The sequence below is a fragment of the Anopheles coustani genome, chromosome 3 (genome assembly GCF_943734705.1).
Source record: "Anopheles coustani chromosome 3, idAnoCousDA_361_x.2, whole genome shotgun sequence".
Classification (NCBI taxonomy): Eukaryota; Metazoa; Arthropoda; class Insecta; order Diptera; family Culicidae; genus Anopheles; species Anopheles coustani.
The window spans coordinates 77,213,817-77,230,470 of NC_071288.1; the positions used below are offsets into that span (position 1 = coordinate 77,213,817).

At 42.1% G+C, this 16,654-nt stretch overlaps 1 protein-coding gene across 1 annotated transcript in view; it reads right to left on the bottom strand.

The window, feature by feature from the left end:
- The window catches only part of LOC131261209 (uncharacterized), a 61,013-nt gene that overhangs the window by 43,668 nt on the left and 691 nt on the right, over positions 1-16,654 (bottom strand). The window contains exons 2-10 of the mRNA XM_058263179.1: positions 13,331-13,515; positions 12,121-12,259; positions 9,260-9,390; positions 5,672-5,949; positions 3,839-3,974; positions 3,567-3,751; positions 3,294-3,465; positions 3,101-3,217; positions 2,495-2,533 (exon numbers count right to left, since the gene is read on the bottom strand). Of these exons, the coding sequence (XP_058119162.1) occupies positions 2,495-2,533; positions 3,101-3,217; positions 3,294-3,465; positions 3,567-3,751; positions 3,839-3,974; positions 5,672-5,949; positions 9,260-9,390; positions 12,121-12,259; positions 13,331-13,515 (1,382 nt within the window). The remainder of the gene's footprint in view (positions 1-2,494; positions 2,534-3,100; positions 3,218-3,293; positions 3,466-3,566; positions 3,752-3,838; positions 3,975-5,671; positions 5,950-9,259; positions 9,391-12,120; positions 12,260-13,330; positions 13,516-16,654) is intronic.

Sequence of the window (16,654 nt, forward strand, 5' to 3'; positions counted from 1 at the left end):
CCGTAAGTTGCACTTCTTAGTAATGGAAACGTTATCTCATCCCATCTCTTCCGGCTGGCGATAGCGCGACCTAAGTTTCCTTCCGAACACCGAAGCGACCAGATATGAAAGTTTGCAGGTGGATGATGCTGCGAGATAATTAGATTTGGCTACTTGGTAGTAGCCTTCTTTTACCTCTTACATTCTTCGTGTGAAGGTCGCGCGCTCGTGTTGTCGTGGAACTATTTAATTCTAAGGTCGGATGATACTCAACTGCGAAACGGCTGAATGCTTTGCATTTTGCCATCCGCCTCCGAAATATTTGTATGTAAATTCAACGATCTTCAAATATGATCTCCTGATTATGATTTTATCGTAGCTAATATTTTCCCCCACCCCTCATTAGGACAGATGGAAGGTTTGCAAAGTGTTTCGTAAAAGGTTCGGTTCCGAAGGATTTTTTGACAGTTTTGCCAATGTTACACCATCAAAAATATTTGTCTGACGACGGTCGACAATATTTCAAACGATATTATTTTCTATGTATTGTTTTATTGATAAGCTGAGTTGATGGTAGACGGCATATAACTTATCGTTAAAATTGTAGAAGCAATTTGAAGTTTATTGCTTTAGATAGACAAGTAGAAGTAGCGAATTATGTGCAAATTTAAAAAAAATACTAATTTTTTCATATAAGGGCACATACAAATAATAATGTTTACTCTAAAGTTTAAAAGAAGATTTGAAATTTTTGTAAAATTAAAGTAGCACATGGATAACTAAGTTTTTCCACATACATTTTACTCTAGACGTATTGAGACGTATTTGCTAAAGAGCAAAATAGTTTGACTAATAAAATCATGCTGAGATAAAACAGCCTCTGGAATAACTTCTAAACAATATTGAAGTTTTTCCTAAGTTAAAAGCCATACTAATAATTTGAATAACGACCATTTGTTTTACATCATGTGCCATCACAACAGCGCGATTGAAGCGTTTTGATTGTTTCGTCAGAAATTGTATTCGTTTGCAAACTGTTCCTCGTCATAAGTTCCTGCGTATTAATTTAATCATTCGATAGAATTCGACTTATGAGCTTTGGATGCGATGGTTTAGCTTTTGTAACCCATTAAAAAAACATCTCATTACCTCCCTCCAGTAATTAAAGTTCACTTGATCAAAAGAAAATTTCACGAATATTTCACAAATTGGTAGGTTTGGTTTTGAAAAATCCACTAAACGAGAAGTAAGACACTAGTATCTAAGTCCTAGAGGGTGCGCTTTTCAAGTTCAACACTATTCGGTGACACACGGTGTCTAAACGTGTGCGTGTGTGTTTGGGAGTTAATTATTTTGCGTGTGCTGAAACTATTCGTACTAAGTGTGTGTTCAGAGTTGCTGGCGCAAGTGTTCGGTTTACTGTGCAGTAGTGGCGTTGCTAGTGTTGGTGTGCGTGTGTGTGGGTGTGGGTGGGTGGTGTCGAAATGTGCATGTGTGAACGCGTGGAATTTGCCGAAATAATCGCGATGGTTAGCGAAGGAATGTAAATGATTTCCCCCCCATCTGGGGAGAAAGGAGCTTGCAAAATGGCTAGGAAAGGGCGCAATAAAACGCCAAAACAAATGTACAAACTTATAACCACCATTTTTGGGGGATGGGGAACCAGTTCATCCCCTTCACAGGATGAACTGCGAACCGAAAAAAAACGACAAAAATATCCAAAACGGAAATCATAACCACCACGGATTCGCAGCTTCCGTGGGTTTAATTTTGAATTTTAATTCTTCAACCGCAATCACGATTAAAATCTCGAAATTCCACAGGGCAGAGGTTTGTTTACTTCGTTTGTTGTTTTTTTTGCAAAGTGAGAGCAAGCTTGTGTCCGCAGTCAAACAGGTTTGTTCATGTTATCAAAGTTAGCAGTATAAGAGAGAAGTATAAGAAATACAGACAAGCCGTTTGTTGTGGAAAAAAAGAAAGAAACAAAAACAGAACCGAAAACAGTAGAGATGGAGCTGAAGAAAATAGAAAGTGTACCAAAAGTGGGTGGATACAGCGGAAGAGTGTGTTTACGAGTGTACTAGAAATCGTGTACTGTTTCAGCAATTAGCAAACATCATGGAGCGCAATGAGTGGGGTAGTCTTTCGAGTTTTGTATTTAAATACAGGTTTTGGTATGGATGTGCGAACGGCCTGGGTGAGGCCATTCTTGAATGATACTGCTGAGCGGAAACGCTTAGTTTGGGCTGGTCGGTAAGCGCATTCAACGCAAACGCTAGAACAGGCGACAAGGCCGAGGAAAACGAAAACGAAAGGCGCATACGGAGGGATTCTCGAAGAAAGCCAATTCGCCAATTTAAAGAAGAAAACTATTGCATAATTAGTGAAACAGTAACGCAGCGTAAGTTGTAAGAGGTGAGGCGCGAATCGATTGATAAAGAAGATGAAGTAGAAAGAGGTAAAAAAACGTACGTTTCGAAGGTGAAGCTAAACGGTGCCAGGACCGTGGACTTACCGGTATATCGTGTGAATGAGGTAAATGATCTCCTTTTCTCTGGTTTGGTGCATGGAAAAGAGAAAGCAATTTAAATTGGTAATTAATGAATGATTTAAATAGTTTAACGTACAGCTGGACGGTCCAGAACACAATTTATAGTGTACGACTTGTTCTAGCTTATGTAGATCTCACTCTCTAATATAAATATATTGGGAGTAACATGTTTTTGGTATTGAATAATATTTTTTCATTTTATCTCGTAAATTATACTTAGAAACCTTTGGATTCAAGTCAATTTCTGGTACTTTGGTTAATTTAAATAAAAAGTAGAGACTCATAGCAACTTAAATAAAAGTTTTTAAATGGATTTTTGCATTTTTGGAAAACATTTCAGTCAGTTTTCAAATATAAATTTCGTTTAAACAACACTCTTGAAAAAGATACAATTTTCGAATGTTGTCTCTTTGAAAACTTGACACAAGTCTCTGGGAAGAAAATTGTGTTGTGTCAATGCAGGGTTTGTTACATTGTAAAATACTCTTTAACGGAGCATTGCTATACTTCATTAAGGTGTGCGACTTCGTTTTACACTCTTTCATTCGCATGGCCACAAATGATACTTACCCTATGCCTATCTAGTGGATCACCGTAGACGTCTCTTCCTCTCCTATATACAAGTTCATCGTACCGCGTTCTGTCCTCGGGGAAAATTAATTCCCTTATTTCTGTCACTAACGTATGCTGGAGGGGAGAAAAACGAAACGCAAAGAGAATTACCATCTTGCGGTCAGTTTGAAACCCTTCCAAGATGGTTTACCTTTTCGGGTGTATCTAACATTTCTAATAAAACAGATACGAAGGCCTCTATGGTCATTCCTCTAGCACCATATTCCGCTATATAATATGATAGGTTAGCAAAATGATGACGAGGTAATAAGGATCTGGCTTTTTCTTCTACCATCGCCGACACCGGGCATTTCCTTCGCGTCCTGAAAATGGATGGAGGTGAAGAAACGAGATGAAAATTATGTCATCGTTAGATGCGTTTTGTGGACGAGAAAAGGGTGTTGTTTGGCGCGATATCGCTCACCTCACACCGGTTGGGCTGTAGGCATCCCACGGTTCAGGCTCAACGGTGGTACACGAGTGTGGCACTTTCCCGACGTCACGAACCAGCAGCGACATTCGTTTGTGGAACTTAAATTGACTAACAGCCTCGTCATGGGTCACCTCCATGAATGATTGACCATTCACTTCTAAGATTTGATCGCCGACCTAGAGCGGGGGGAGGGACAACAGGAAGCACAGGGAATTAATGGAGCGCTGGGTTGAAGTGGGCGGATGTCCCGGTCGATGCCTTACCATCAGTCCAGCCCGGTCGGCAACACTGTCCTTGTCGACACCGGTAATAAAAATTCCTAGCCCGTACTCGACGCCGCCCCGTATCATCAACCCTAAGGACTGACCGGGTTCTATCAGTAGGTCGACTCTTCGCACTCTGCCATCGAGAGGATGACCACCATCATCATGCAGGACGGGGACGATTTTTTCCGTTTTTTGTTTCACATTAACGCCATTATTTTACGATCAACCAAGGGTTCCGATATTCCACCAGGGGCGGCAAACGAAAAAAAAGCAGGGCAACGTTCCAGAGAAGGGAAGAGGCAGAAGATAGAGAGCAATAAATTTTCATTCCCGTCCAACTGCAGCATTGCAACACACATTCCTGCCCAATGGAGGTGTTGCCGGGCATAGAAAATTACTGTCTTGCATAATTCAATGCTGCATGGCAATGGCAATGGCTGACCCACATACGTGGGAGAAATAAATTCCACTAAAATCATCTTGAATCATTCGCTTTCATGTTATGCACCAAAAACGAAGGTGCAACCAGTGATGCATTAAGTTGGATTTTCTGTATGTGACGATACAGTTTAATTGCAAGAGATTTATTCTCTGTTCAAAGCGTGTTTTTAGTAAAAATTAAAAGCGGGCAATAATATACAACGTATGGAATCTTGATCTTTATCTAATGGAACAAAAAAGAATTTGTTGGAAATAAAATTATCATGACATCAATATTATTTTCAAAAAAAAAAGTAAAACAAGTAAAAGTCCAGAAAGCTATTTAGATGCGAATAAATTTTAAAAATATCGCATCTTACCTTACGTATCTACACGGTGTCCAATATATTTTCATGCACATTTTTCAACTACTTCCGACATATTTTTCTATTTCTATTTAACATTCTTTATACAAGTTATTATCTGCTGTCTTATATAAGTTTTTGGAACGCACTTCTACTCTATTTAAGAGATTTGTTTTATAATCTGGGACTTTAACGTAATTTTTGTATCGAATAATCAGAAGGTACAAGGTGTTTTACTGTGTTGTGTACGTAAAAAAGTACCTTAAAAAAGAACTTTACACACACATTCCTCAATGGGTGTTTTTGAAGAATGTTAATGAGAAGAAAAAACGTTTAAAAAATGTAGGGAACGGATGATAAAGTTTTTAAATATGATAAAACACACTTTAAGACAATTAATTTGATCCGTAACTGCTAACGGGTAAATTTGACTGACGTTTTAGTGCAGAACGACTTAGTGTTTTAAAACAATTGATGTTTGAATTTGTATGCGAATATTTTGGACACAGTGTAAATACTAAGAAGGAAAGGATTTTTCTGTTCTTGAGGATATGAAAATAAGAAGAATTTGAAAAGATTTCAAAATTTATCCTCATGTACGAATGGAGGCTATACAAAAATACTTTTCAGTACGTACTCAAGTTTACCGGCATGAAATTGGATTACTTTAGTCGGTAGAGAAGTTGTGCTGAAACCCTGTATCAGATATTTTTAGGCTAAGGGGTTAGTTGCTCGAAAACTTAGGATTCAATTAAGTAAAATTACGGTGCTTTTCGAATTTGTTGTACCGTTTCGTCCGGTTGAAAAATGAATTGAATGAACCGTTGGAAGAATCTTTTGAGAAGCTTGGAGAAGAACTTCTGCCATAAATCCATGTGGAATCTCGCCCATTGCCACGCAAACAATATGACAAGAAACAAAAAGTGGTGCTAAGCGCGCTGGCACTATAAATCAATTCCGTTTCTATCTGCCACACCCTTCGGGGACCCGGCACACATCTTCTGCCTGACGCCATGTACACGTAGCCCGCCGCATTCCAACTCACCTATCACGTCGTTCGGGTCGGCGGCCGCCGTACTCGTACGGTGGCGAGGCGGGCCGTCCCTGGCGGTCCATCCAGGAGCAGGTTTGGCGGTTCGGTGGCGGCGGGTAGATGCCGGGCGGCGGGGGCACGAGATCGCCGGCCACCCGGCTCCCGGGCACGCCCGGGGGTGGCCCGAAACCGTGCAGGGGTGCGCTCGAGTTGAGCATCGACGCGGCCGACGGTGGCGCCCGCACGGTCATACTGATTTGCCGCGACGATTTCAGAATCTGCACACATCTCTGGTTTGGTGAGAAAAAAAGTATGGCAATAGGAGAGAAGGAGACAGAGCGAGAGAGAAAGAGAGATAGAGATAGCGAGAGCGGTGTCTAGACGGGGCGCAAAAAGGGGGCGCACGCGAAACTAAACGCATAGTACAGGAGGAAAGGAACACACAGGCTCCAGGATAACAGCCGGCAATGCAAAATATACAACGAACAAGCGGAGGGAGCGATGATTACTGGCGGGCATACATATTTAAAGGGGAAAATTACGTTGAGATAATGTAAACTAAAAGGGAAGGCGAACCATTTTGAGAGAAGTTGAAAAAAATACATGTATTCTAGCGCTGTGACAACATCAAAAGAGGTTATGTGATACATTGGTTCAGACATGGCGTTCACTTCTCTTCTTCTTCACTGAATCAGTCTGGGTTGCATGTGGCGCAACAAGCGAGTTCCATTAGCATCAACTTGATATATGCAATTATTAGATTTTTGCTTCTACTGGTAAGAAAAAAGAACAAGTCACTGGCAAGCAAAACCATGTTAAGAGTTTGCTTCATGGTATTATTTTTAAATTAACGCAAAGTGAGTTGTAGTACAATAATTTACATCCTCAAACATGATTTTTGCAAACATTCGCTACTTAGAAAGGAAATGACTTCAAATTACTATTAAGATTAGCACTATTCACTTTTTAACTATCTTTCAAAATGTTTGTTGGTCTTAAGTTTACTTTAGCACTTTACTAGCAATATGGAAATAAATAATAAGATTTTTATTTTTAATGGAGGCGCATGGTAGTTTATACGAAAGCATAATGAAAATATAATCGGTTCGAGAAGTTATCATCAAAACTATAGTTGGGTAGGTAGTCAAAACCAAACATAATCTCTTTTTTAAATTAATTAATGGCCAGTTTCCAGCTATCGCGCTTCTTTAGAGGGAAAAGAAAAACAATCCATGCGTCAGCCACCAGGCGCCTCCATTTCGCTTACTAACGATGGAGACGCCAGGTCATCCGTCATTGGGCGGGTGACAATTTAAACAATTTTACTCCGCATCATACGTAATTAAAATATCCATCCGGTCCGAAAGGCGTTGTCATTTCCATTTTAAAATTAAATTCCATGACTTTCCAAAGCTCCCCCACCGGATCGAGTGGCCCGAGCTTGCCGTATGCAAATTTCCAGCCGTTTGGCAAATCTTCACGACAACGCCGAGCATATTTGTGCCCAGCGTATAAAGTATTTTACATTAAAGTCCCCCCCCCCAGTCCGGCCATGGAAGCCAACGTCCACCCGCAATGGTGTGCCTGCAGCCATCGGATGCCGCGCGAATCCGGGTCGTCAATTAGCAAACTTTCAGGTAGGCTCATTCGTTTTCGCCACACGCGAGTGTGGTTTCGCGTGTCGCCAGCTGTCCGTGTAGCCGTACCTCCCCATCGGGGCCAGCCACTCATTTGAATTTTATATCACACCACCGCAGCAAGTAAAATAGAAAACTTTTGTCGAAAAAAAGGGGACGGAAAAGCACGAAAAGGGGGCACCCCGGGCAACCAACTCTCCCGGGGAAAATTGCTCGCTGCTGGCCACATTACGACGCGTATATTTTACACTTTCTTTCCCGTTATCTGCCCGGCGCCGGGCAACCCGATGGCCACGATAGCCATCATGCAACCGGGATAATTTGTAAGGAGCTGGGAAAAACTTGTATTAATTTATGCAGCGAAACTCTTCGCTTCCGCTTATCCACTTTTCCAGTCGCGCGGGAAATTACAACGCCCGACCGCCGGCCACTGCTGCCCCAGACTTGTATGATACTCCCGGGGTGGCTTCCCGGCCAACCAATCGGTAGCTTTTTCCATCCTCCGTTAGTCCGTACTTCACTATCACGTTCCATTTCTTTTCGTATTCGCTACGGTGCTCGATAACAGAAGCGCCCGCCGAAGTGGCCAGCACTTGGTAAGTCCATTTTTCAACGGAAGCATTCGCACACAGCTTCCGCACACACACACACACACACACCGTCCCGGACACTGTTTATCTTTTCCACCCACTGGTGCACGAAGCGAATAATCCAAACAACAAAAACAGCCCCCACCATCGACAAAAAAACGAAAAATGCTTTATGCGCTTTCGCAAAGAGCACCCGATTCAGATTCTGCGGTCATGCAAACGAAGTTAGCTAATAACTTTCCGGCGCACTAGTGAGAAAACATGACTCGCCGCAGTGCTACTAGCGAAGGGGTCGGAGGCTCTGGTGAGAAATGTTTGGGATTAAAACTTTTGCTTTTGTTTTCCGGGTTCGTCGTTCGTTGTGTGTGTTTTGTGCCTTCTTTTTACCATTCTCATGGTCAGGAATTAACACTTTTCACCCCCGAACGATGACACGACTCGGCCGTTCGAGGGCCGCTATTGGTGAAGGAAGGTGGCACGGTTTGCACAATGATTCTGGTGCATTCTTGTCCCCCACCGGCCATTGTGATTTGTTTCCGGTCCGATAAAAACTAACAACTGTCTTCATCTGCGCCTTGGGTTCATCTTTTATTCGTTTGCGTGGTTTATGCCTTTTTTCTTAGCTAACGAATAATACTTGCTATATTTGGCCAGCTCCGGGACCTAACAAAAGCAGGTATTTCGACATCATTTTCCACACTTTCTAGAAGAACTATTCTTCATGTCAACTGTTTTATCTACCGGGAAGAAAGTTACTAAACGAGCGTCTCTAAACATCGGGAATACTTAATGGCGCGATAGTGTTGAAAGAAACAAGCTTCTAAAGGAGCGAAGTAACAGAGACAGAGTTTCTATTGCCAATCTTTTTTTCATCTTTAGTCAATGCTTTATCATTTCATTTAGTATATATTGGTACATTCAATATCCGATGTTACATCATATGGGGTGGTGTAAAAGATTTATGAAGTTTTCTAAATGCGTAGTGACAATTTTGTTCGCCTATTTAGTTTTTAATTTTGAACCGTTTTTATTCGGTCTTATGCATTCCCGATTGCGTCGCAGAGTGATGATATAACATTATTTTATTTGTCGATCATTCTTATTCGATTGCACTCGGGATCCGGTACTTTTTTTTTCTCGAGCCGAAAATGGAAAGCACGCGCATGCCATTTGCAACGTATCAAACAGTTTGCCAATAACCAGCGAAGGAACCAATCATTGTGGAGCCGAATCGAAAAAAACGAAATAGGTAGACGTCGTGGAAATGAAAAACGAAATGGAAAGAAAACAGGACAAAGGTGACAAAATGGGGGGGAAAAAGGGAAGGAAACACAAGGAAACGCCAAACGAAAAGTTCCGACATTGCCCCTTACCTTAAGCGCTTCTTCGTGGTTGATGGAGGTGAACGGCGTACCGTTCACCTCGAGTATCGTGTCACCAGGCCTCAGTCCAGCACGTTCAGCGACCGAACCTTCCTCGATTCGGGAAATGTAAACACCAACTCCTGAGGGCGAAGAAAAAGAAATGAGCGGGGGGGTGGAGAAGGAAATGTAGTGAGCGATCGGAACGTCGGTGAATAGTTTGTAAGGAGCCATCATTATTTTCCCTTTGCTGCAAATGGTGGCCTCGGGTTGGGTGGTGGTAGCGATGGTGGAAATGTAATAAAAAAATATTCCATCCATGCTTGGGAAAACCGCTCGCCGTACGCGCCCTCCTATGTTGCTTGACGCTTTTTATAGCGACTCCAGCGACCTTCGCGCGGAAGTGAAGGGAAAAGGGTCAACCAACAAACCGAAACTAATTTTACGACAGCCCAATTTTCCACCAACCTCAGGCCAGCGGAAGGAAGGAAGGTGGACGCCGAAATGCAGTTTGCAATCGAAAACATCGGAATGACTTTCGAGCGTGCCCCGAAGGAACGTACGACGCTCTTGTTGTTGGATTGGTTGAAGACACATTTCGGATCGAAACTTCTGCCACTGGAAAACAGTTACCATGAAGGCATGCCAAAACATGCCAAAAACAGAGGCGAAAATAATTACGAGCGCGCGTGTGTGTGCCAAAGGAAACCCGAGGTAAGCCCTAGAAATGGCTGGCATTCAAATGAAACCGAAATTCGATCATGTGACCCCCACCATGTGTGTGTGTGTGAAGCAAAAACAAACCCGATCCGGGGCTTTTGTCGGGGTCAGTGAAACTCGAGTTTTCGGAGGGGGAAAATCGCTAGCCGGTACGCGGAATTACTTACTCGACCATGCGGGTATCGTCGGTTTTCGCTATCGTTTTTGTGTGAGTGTGTGTGTGTATGTGTTTTTTTCCCTTCTATGTTGGTCGTGTCTCAGGTCATTCCTCAAACGCTATCCTTGAAAAAACCGGCTAACGTTTGGCCAACCCACCGGACCGGACGAATCTCTTGCCCAAGGGCTCGCAGGAAAAAGGAAATTGGTTTAGTAACGTGGTGGCGCCGGCAGCTTTTTCAGAGCCTTTCGTGACCGCGAGCATTTTGTCTGTTCTCTTTTATTGATTCACCGAGCGTGGGGATGGGAAATGTGGGTTGTTCGCGTTTTCGCGCCGGTCCCACTGTCCCGAGAGTTGATTTATACATCGCTATTTTATGTGTCGCAAAGTCAACTGATTTTTAGAAAATGTTCCAACTAAACTCATTTTACGCAAGAACCTGTTGTTCGGGAACCGCTTTTTAAATTTAAATGATGTGAAAAAATATCTATGCTAGTGTCATTTCCATGAATGATAGACTGCATCCACTTCTGTCTCTAACACATCTGAGTTTGTCTCCAACTCGTCAGCTTTTGTCTGTCGTGTTTTACTGATTTTGTCTTCTAATTTCAATTTAGTTCCTATCAACAAGTTTGGCTATTTAGAATGAATTTAAATATGAATGAATTTAAATAATTGTTTGTACTAAAATTGATTTTGTAATGCTGCCTAAAAAAGGACATGAGGCGAAATTATTAACAATTTAAAGTTTGGTACTGAGTAAAATTTGAAAAATATACGTCAGCGAAACATACAAAACAAGTGACGTTAGCAGCTATGAAAAACTAAGTTAATGTCCCCGAATTCATCGCTTCTGTGCAGATTTTGAAAATCGCATGCAAAAATGCACTCAGAAAATACGTAAAAAATCATGGTAATAGGCGTTACATTTAGGGCATAAATGAAATAATTTTAATTGTTTTAACCGTGTCTACAGTCTATGAAAACCATAATAGCTATTTTTATGTGCATGATTTCAACAAGAGACAAAAGCTGATGAGTTAGAGACAAACTCAGATGCGTTAGAGACATAAAATGACGAACCAATTCAAAATATGGTGCCATCGAGACAACACCATCTGCTTTCTAGCTAAAGTATAGTGGCAAAGGCTGTAATTAAGCATATCTAACGTCATCAGAAACAGAGTTAGTAATGTGTTTTCAAAACTTGTCATAAGCAACATTAATTCATTTAAGATGTCATAAACATTTAAACGTCACGGAGAGAAGAATGGTTGACTAGACTGAAGCTAATCAAGCGGAACGAACACAAAAAATCACTTTGCATTCGGTTCGGTTGTGTTTTTCCAATACACGCCCATTGTCAAACCGAAACCTTATCTGCGCTACACCATCCACCGGAGTCGAGTTTGTTATTATTCAATTTTCCTGTTCAAACACCATCCGTCCGTGATATTCATTCGGCATGTTCATCATCATCGGTCGTTTCAGCCCGTTTCGTCTTTCTCGTCGCACCGTTGGGCAGAGCTGTTTTAAATTGTCAATCATTTTCACACTTTCCTGTTTTCCATTCCATAGTGCGGTTCATGGTTTTCTTTTTTGTCGTCAATGCAGACAAATTGGAATTAGATTCACAAACCATGTTTCCTCGAGCGACCGATGCACATCGGCGACCAAATCTGGTGACGAAAAAAAATCAACCATCCGCTGTAAGCTGTAGCAGCAGATTAAAGGAAACAGAAAAAAACGAAAACGTGTACTAAATACACCTCAACCGTGTGCACGTTCGCCACTGCAACAATGCACCGGCTGGATCGGCGAAAGGCTGGCAAATCGTGCAAACATCCAAACCCAAGACAAGTGGCCCTTGTTGGCAGCGGGCCAGCGCGAAAAACCGGCTGGCTGATAGATTTTCCATTTAAGCTCTTCCGGCCACCCATCCGGCAGTTGTGTCGGGATGGGGGAGTGGGGTGTCTGATGGTGGGCAGCTACTTACCGGAATCTTTACCACCCTTGACGCAAATCCCGAACCCGTGGCTGCTGTCGGGCTGTTGATCACGTGACATGTTCACGGTTCGGGTCGTTAGCTGGTGTATGTTCGGTATACTGCGATCTCGGTCGCGATCGCGGTATATCTGTGGTAGAAGGAAAGCGTTTTATTAAACCAGTGCAGATGTTACACAGGATATTAAATAGATGATGTATGACCTTATGTTTATTTTAAATTATGTTTTACAATCAAAGTTATGCTTAACACGTTGACTGCCACACGTTCTCAGCATACTTTTTAGTACAACCTTTCTTAATCAACCTTTCTTAATTAATAAACAAGATTGTTTATAACATTTATTAAAACGACGGTTTTCGAAGGCTAAGCCAAGACTTAGCTTCACAAAGAATTAGTTATTAATATTACTAAAGATTGTATGATGCATTTTCATTTATTTATGAAGTAAAAACTTTTTTGAACTAATGACAGCTGGCTATCAAAAATGATAGCCATGGCAGTCAACATGAACATGAAGACATGTTTAAACCAAGTGATGCTAAATTTTAACTTTCTATCGTTTACTATTTTTGTAACAATGGAAATAAGTATACGTCAAATACAGTATGTCCAATAAAAATAGCAAAACTGATTAGCATGTTGACAGCTTTAGTACCGTTTTTTAGTACTTTTGTTAAAATGTTAAAAAATTGATACAACCAATGGTCTTCGAAAACTAACTAAAAACTTGACATTCCAAAGGTTACATTTTAATAATTATTTTTTCCTACTACTATATATAAGTACATTAGTACATTGGTGCAATGAGATGACGAACAATGCTGCTGTTACCCGAAAAATGAGTGACGTGACAGTAAACGTGTCCATTCAGGGCCATTTTAACATCACGTTTTTAACATCACCTGATTGTCAAAAACACTGGCGAGTAGAGTATCAAAGGCAGGCTAGAACGAAATCCGTTGATGGATTCCGTTCAGACATTCTACGAAAGTCGACTACGTAATAACCTAGACGAGCACCTTCTAACCACCTGATTGTCGTTATACACAAGTGCTGTTGTGTAACACAGGTTCACGTTCTTCCCGTTTCCAATTCGGGGGAAAAATTAATCTAAACTTTTTTCAATATCTGATCGAGTTCGTTAACAACAACGAGTTTTTTGTTTGTCGAAAGTATAAAACCAACAACGGCTACTTACTTGATGGGTGGTGGAAGGCGGACTGCTGGCAGGACTTCGGCGGCCTCGGTCACGTGTACCGTTACTATGATAACTAGTAGGAACTGAAGAAGACGAACTAGTTGTATTAAACATTCTTATGACCTGCTCTGGCGATATAGGCCGCTTCTTACCACCATTATGTCTGGTAGAATTTGGAACTGTGCCTAATTTTGTTAAAGAATGGAGAGTGGAAGTTTTCAAGCATACAGTTTCGGAAACCCCGCTAGGGGAAGGGGAGTACGCTCTCGGGGTGGGAGCCAACATTCTCGGATTAGCAGAAAGAAAGAGATAGAGAGCAGGGCGACCGCGTCTTGGAAGAGGCTTAAGACACGGGTTGGAACGGGAGGTACGGTCGGGCCTTTTGGAAAGGGGGTCTTCGAGAGAGACACACATACAACACACGGGCACGATTAAAAGGAAGAAAAAACATGTTTCTCCGTACGCTATTCGTTCAGGAGTTCAGGTTCGGGAATGTTTGGAAGATAGGCTGGGGCCTATCAAATTAGCGGAAACATCCAACGCTCCCATCGGAGGAACGTAACACAAACAACTGTCGGGAAAAGTTAGTTTCGACAGTTTGGTTCTTGTGCGTGTGCGTGTTTTCCTTTTTTTCATTCTTTATCTACCGTCTAGAAAATCCGAAGCTGGAGATCCAGCTAGATCTTGTGCTCGAGACAAGTCTACGGCAATTAAGGATGTTTACTCACGTCACACACACACACAAGTACACTGAGACACAAATACATGTAGAAACGATGGAAATACAAACCACGATACCGACAGACACACATAGAAACGCATACACGGAAGGAAACGCTATTCAACATCGAAATCTAGCAACGATAGACACGAATAGACGTTGACAGCAGAATCGATCATGTGTACCAGGGAGGAACAAAAAAGCTGTAAAGGAAACATTCGAACATTCTAGTGGAGCAGAACAAATAGAATGGAACGAAAAAGTAAATTTTCCTTCCGATGATTCCGACGCTCTGTCGGGAGAGAAACGGAAATGTAAATGTCTCCCGGTCCTCGGTGACGCACGCAGAAGAAAGATGGTAACGCTAACCAAACATGGGCCGTAGACATTTGCACAAGGATTATCGAATAGACATAAACGCATACTGAAACTCACACACATACAGACTCAAAAATGGTAAGAGAAGGCATTCGAAAACGGACCACTAAACGGAACGGGGGTTGGATAAAAAAGGGAGAAATTCCGTGTACTGTACGAGAGCCATCGACACGCTAAGTGTGTGCATTTTTCTTTTGTAAGAGAAATCTACTAAGAAAACATTCGAACAAACGACGAACGATAACGCTAATGGGGGACACATTCAGCAAACCAGTGGGCGCGAATCGAACGAAATTAAATCGTTCCTAGAGATTCGGAATTGCGATAGAGCAATGGAGATTGCACTTTGGAAGGAACACTCTAGTTCGGAATGCACAACGAAACGGTAAAGGATTTACTTTGGGCTTCAACGAACAGAACAAACAGGCACGAAACCTTGAACGAAAACCGGAAAGTTGGAAAGGCAAGCAGGAAAGTGGGGGAAAACATAGTGGGACAATAGAAAGAACCATAGAAAATCGGCCAAAGGTTGGTGCGGTTGGTTGTTAGTAGCGGGAGTAGTGGTGTTTGTGTATACTTTGCTTCGCTTCAACTTTTGACAATCGTTCAATCGGAAATCCGGTTATCCTGGACGGTCAGGACAGTCTTCCACGCATGGTCGCGACAGTTGGTGGCGACGACACAAGACATAATGGCAAGCAGAAGAACCATGGACCAGTTTTGCATTGCATTTAATTTGTTAATATAGTTGTGGTAACAAGAACTATAAACTATCGGTCACTATGGGCATTCAAATATGGAGAGGGAAACGACAGCGACTCTATGGCGTAGGAACTAGAGCTAGCGCTACAGAGTACGATGTAGGGCGGGGTAGGTAGGGAAGGTAGGTGACGTCAAACCGGACCAACGGAATGGTACATCTACGCTACGCTGCGAGGTGGCTACAAGAACAACGAGCAATGTAGGGTAAAAGATGAGCGGCAGCACAAAAATACTCAATGTTTTTCGCTATCTAATAGTGATCACTCAAGTCTAAGGGGCGAGATGGTAGCTAAAACTTTCAGCATGATTGGAAGACGTTGCACGAGAGAAAGAAAATATTTTAAAAAGAATAGAAAGAGGATAAAGAGACAGAGAGATAGATGGAGAGAGAGAGAGAGAAAGAGTGGAATCATTCCGCTAAAACGTGCCCATTATTATTGAACCATACAAAAAATGTCCGTGAATCAATTTGTGAAATAAATATTTGAACGGGACCTTCTGATGCCATTTGCCATACATATTTGAAACAGATCCATTAAAAGATCACTGAGCGAGTTTATGATGTTACCGAATGCATAACATATGAACCGACGAAAACAAACTTCCTATAAAAAGGGGTTTACGGAATAACACCAGTTCGCAAACAAGCAAACTTCCGACGCAGTTATGCGAAGTTTACAGTGAGCAAAACTGGCAGAAACGATTGATACCGAAATTGTCACAGAATATGTGTGTATGTGATGTGGAAATGTGTGAAAGATGACCGATTTTATTGCCCGAGAGCAGCACCAGGTGTTGACGCCATCTGCGCGCTCGATCTGAGGGAATCGTTTTCCGAAAGGGACACACATCAATCGCCAAGAGCATCTCGATGAAACGACTGATGGGTGGATGAAAATCATAGCAAAAACAATATATCGGTGAACAAACAAACTACACGTGGTAGATATTCGATGGCTCCACGGAGCATGCAGAGCATTGGAAGTGGTGAGAGGGTGGAGTGATGTTAAAAGAATTCATATCCTCGAGTGTCGTTCGGTATGAAACCTATTCTACTGCAGGCGCTAGAAGAGATGGTTAAAGAAGTAGAAAAACGGTAGTACGATAACGTTGACAGGTCAATGTGAAACTTTGCAAGCTGGAAGAACAAGTTTTGTGCGTTGAGAAAAAAAAGGAAGGGATATCGTAAGGAGTCAGAACGGGGTAATAACATAGAGCGAGCGAGTAAAAGGAGCGATAAATAGAAACAGAGATAGAGAGAGAGTGGGAGAAAAATTCAGCTGCATCATAGAACATCGAAGAGGAAAGAGTAATGGAGCCATACGCGAGGCGGCGCGCAACAGCGGATGCAATCTGGGAGGACGCACTAGTAGAGCGAGCATGTAACGAGGATGAGCAGAACGACATTCAAAACGATGGAACCAGGCACGGGAGGAAGCTCGGAAGAGAGCGATAGGACACAG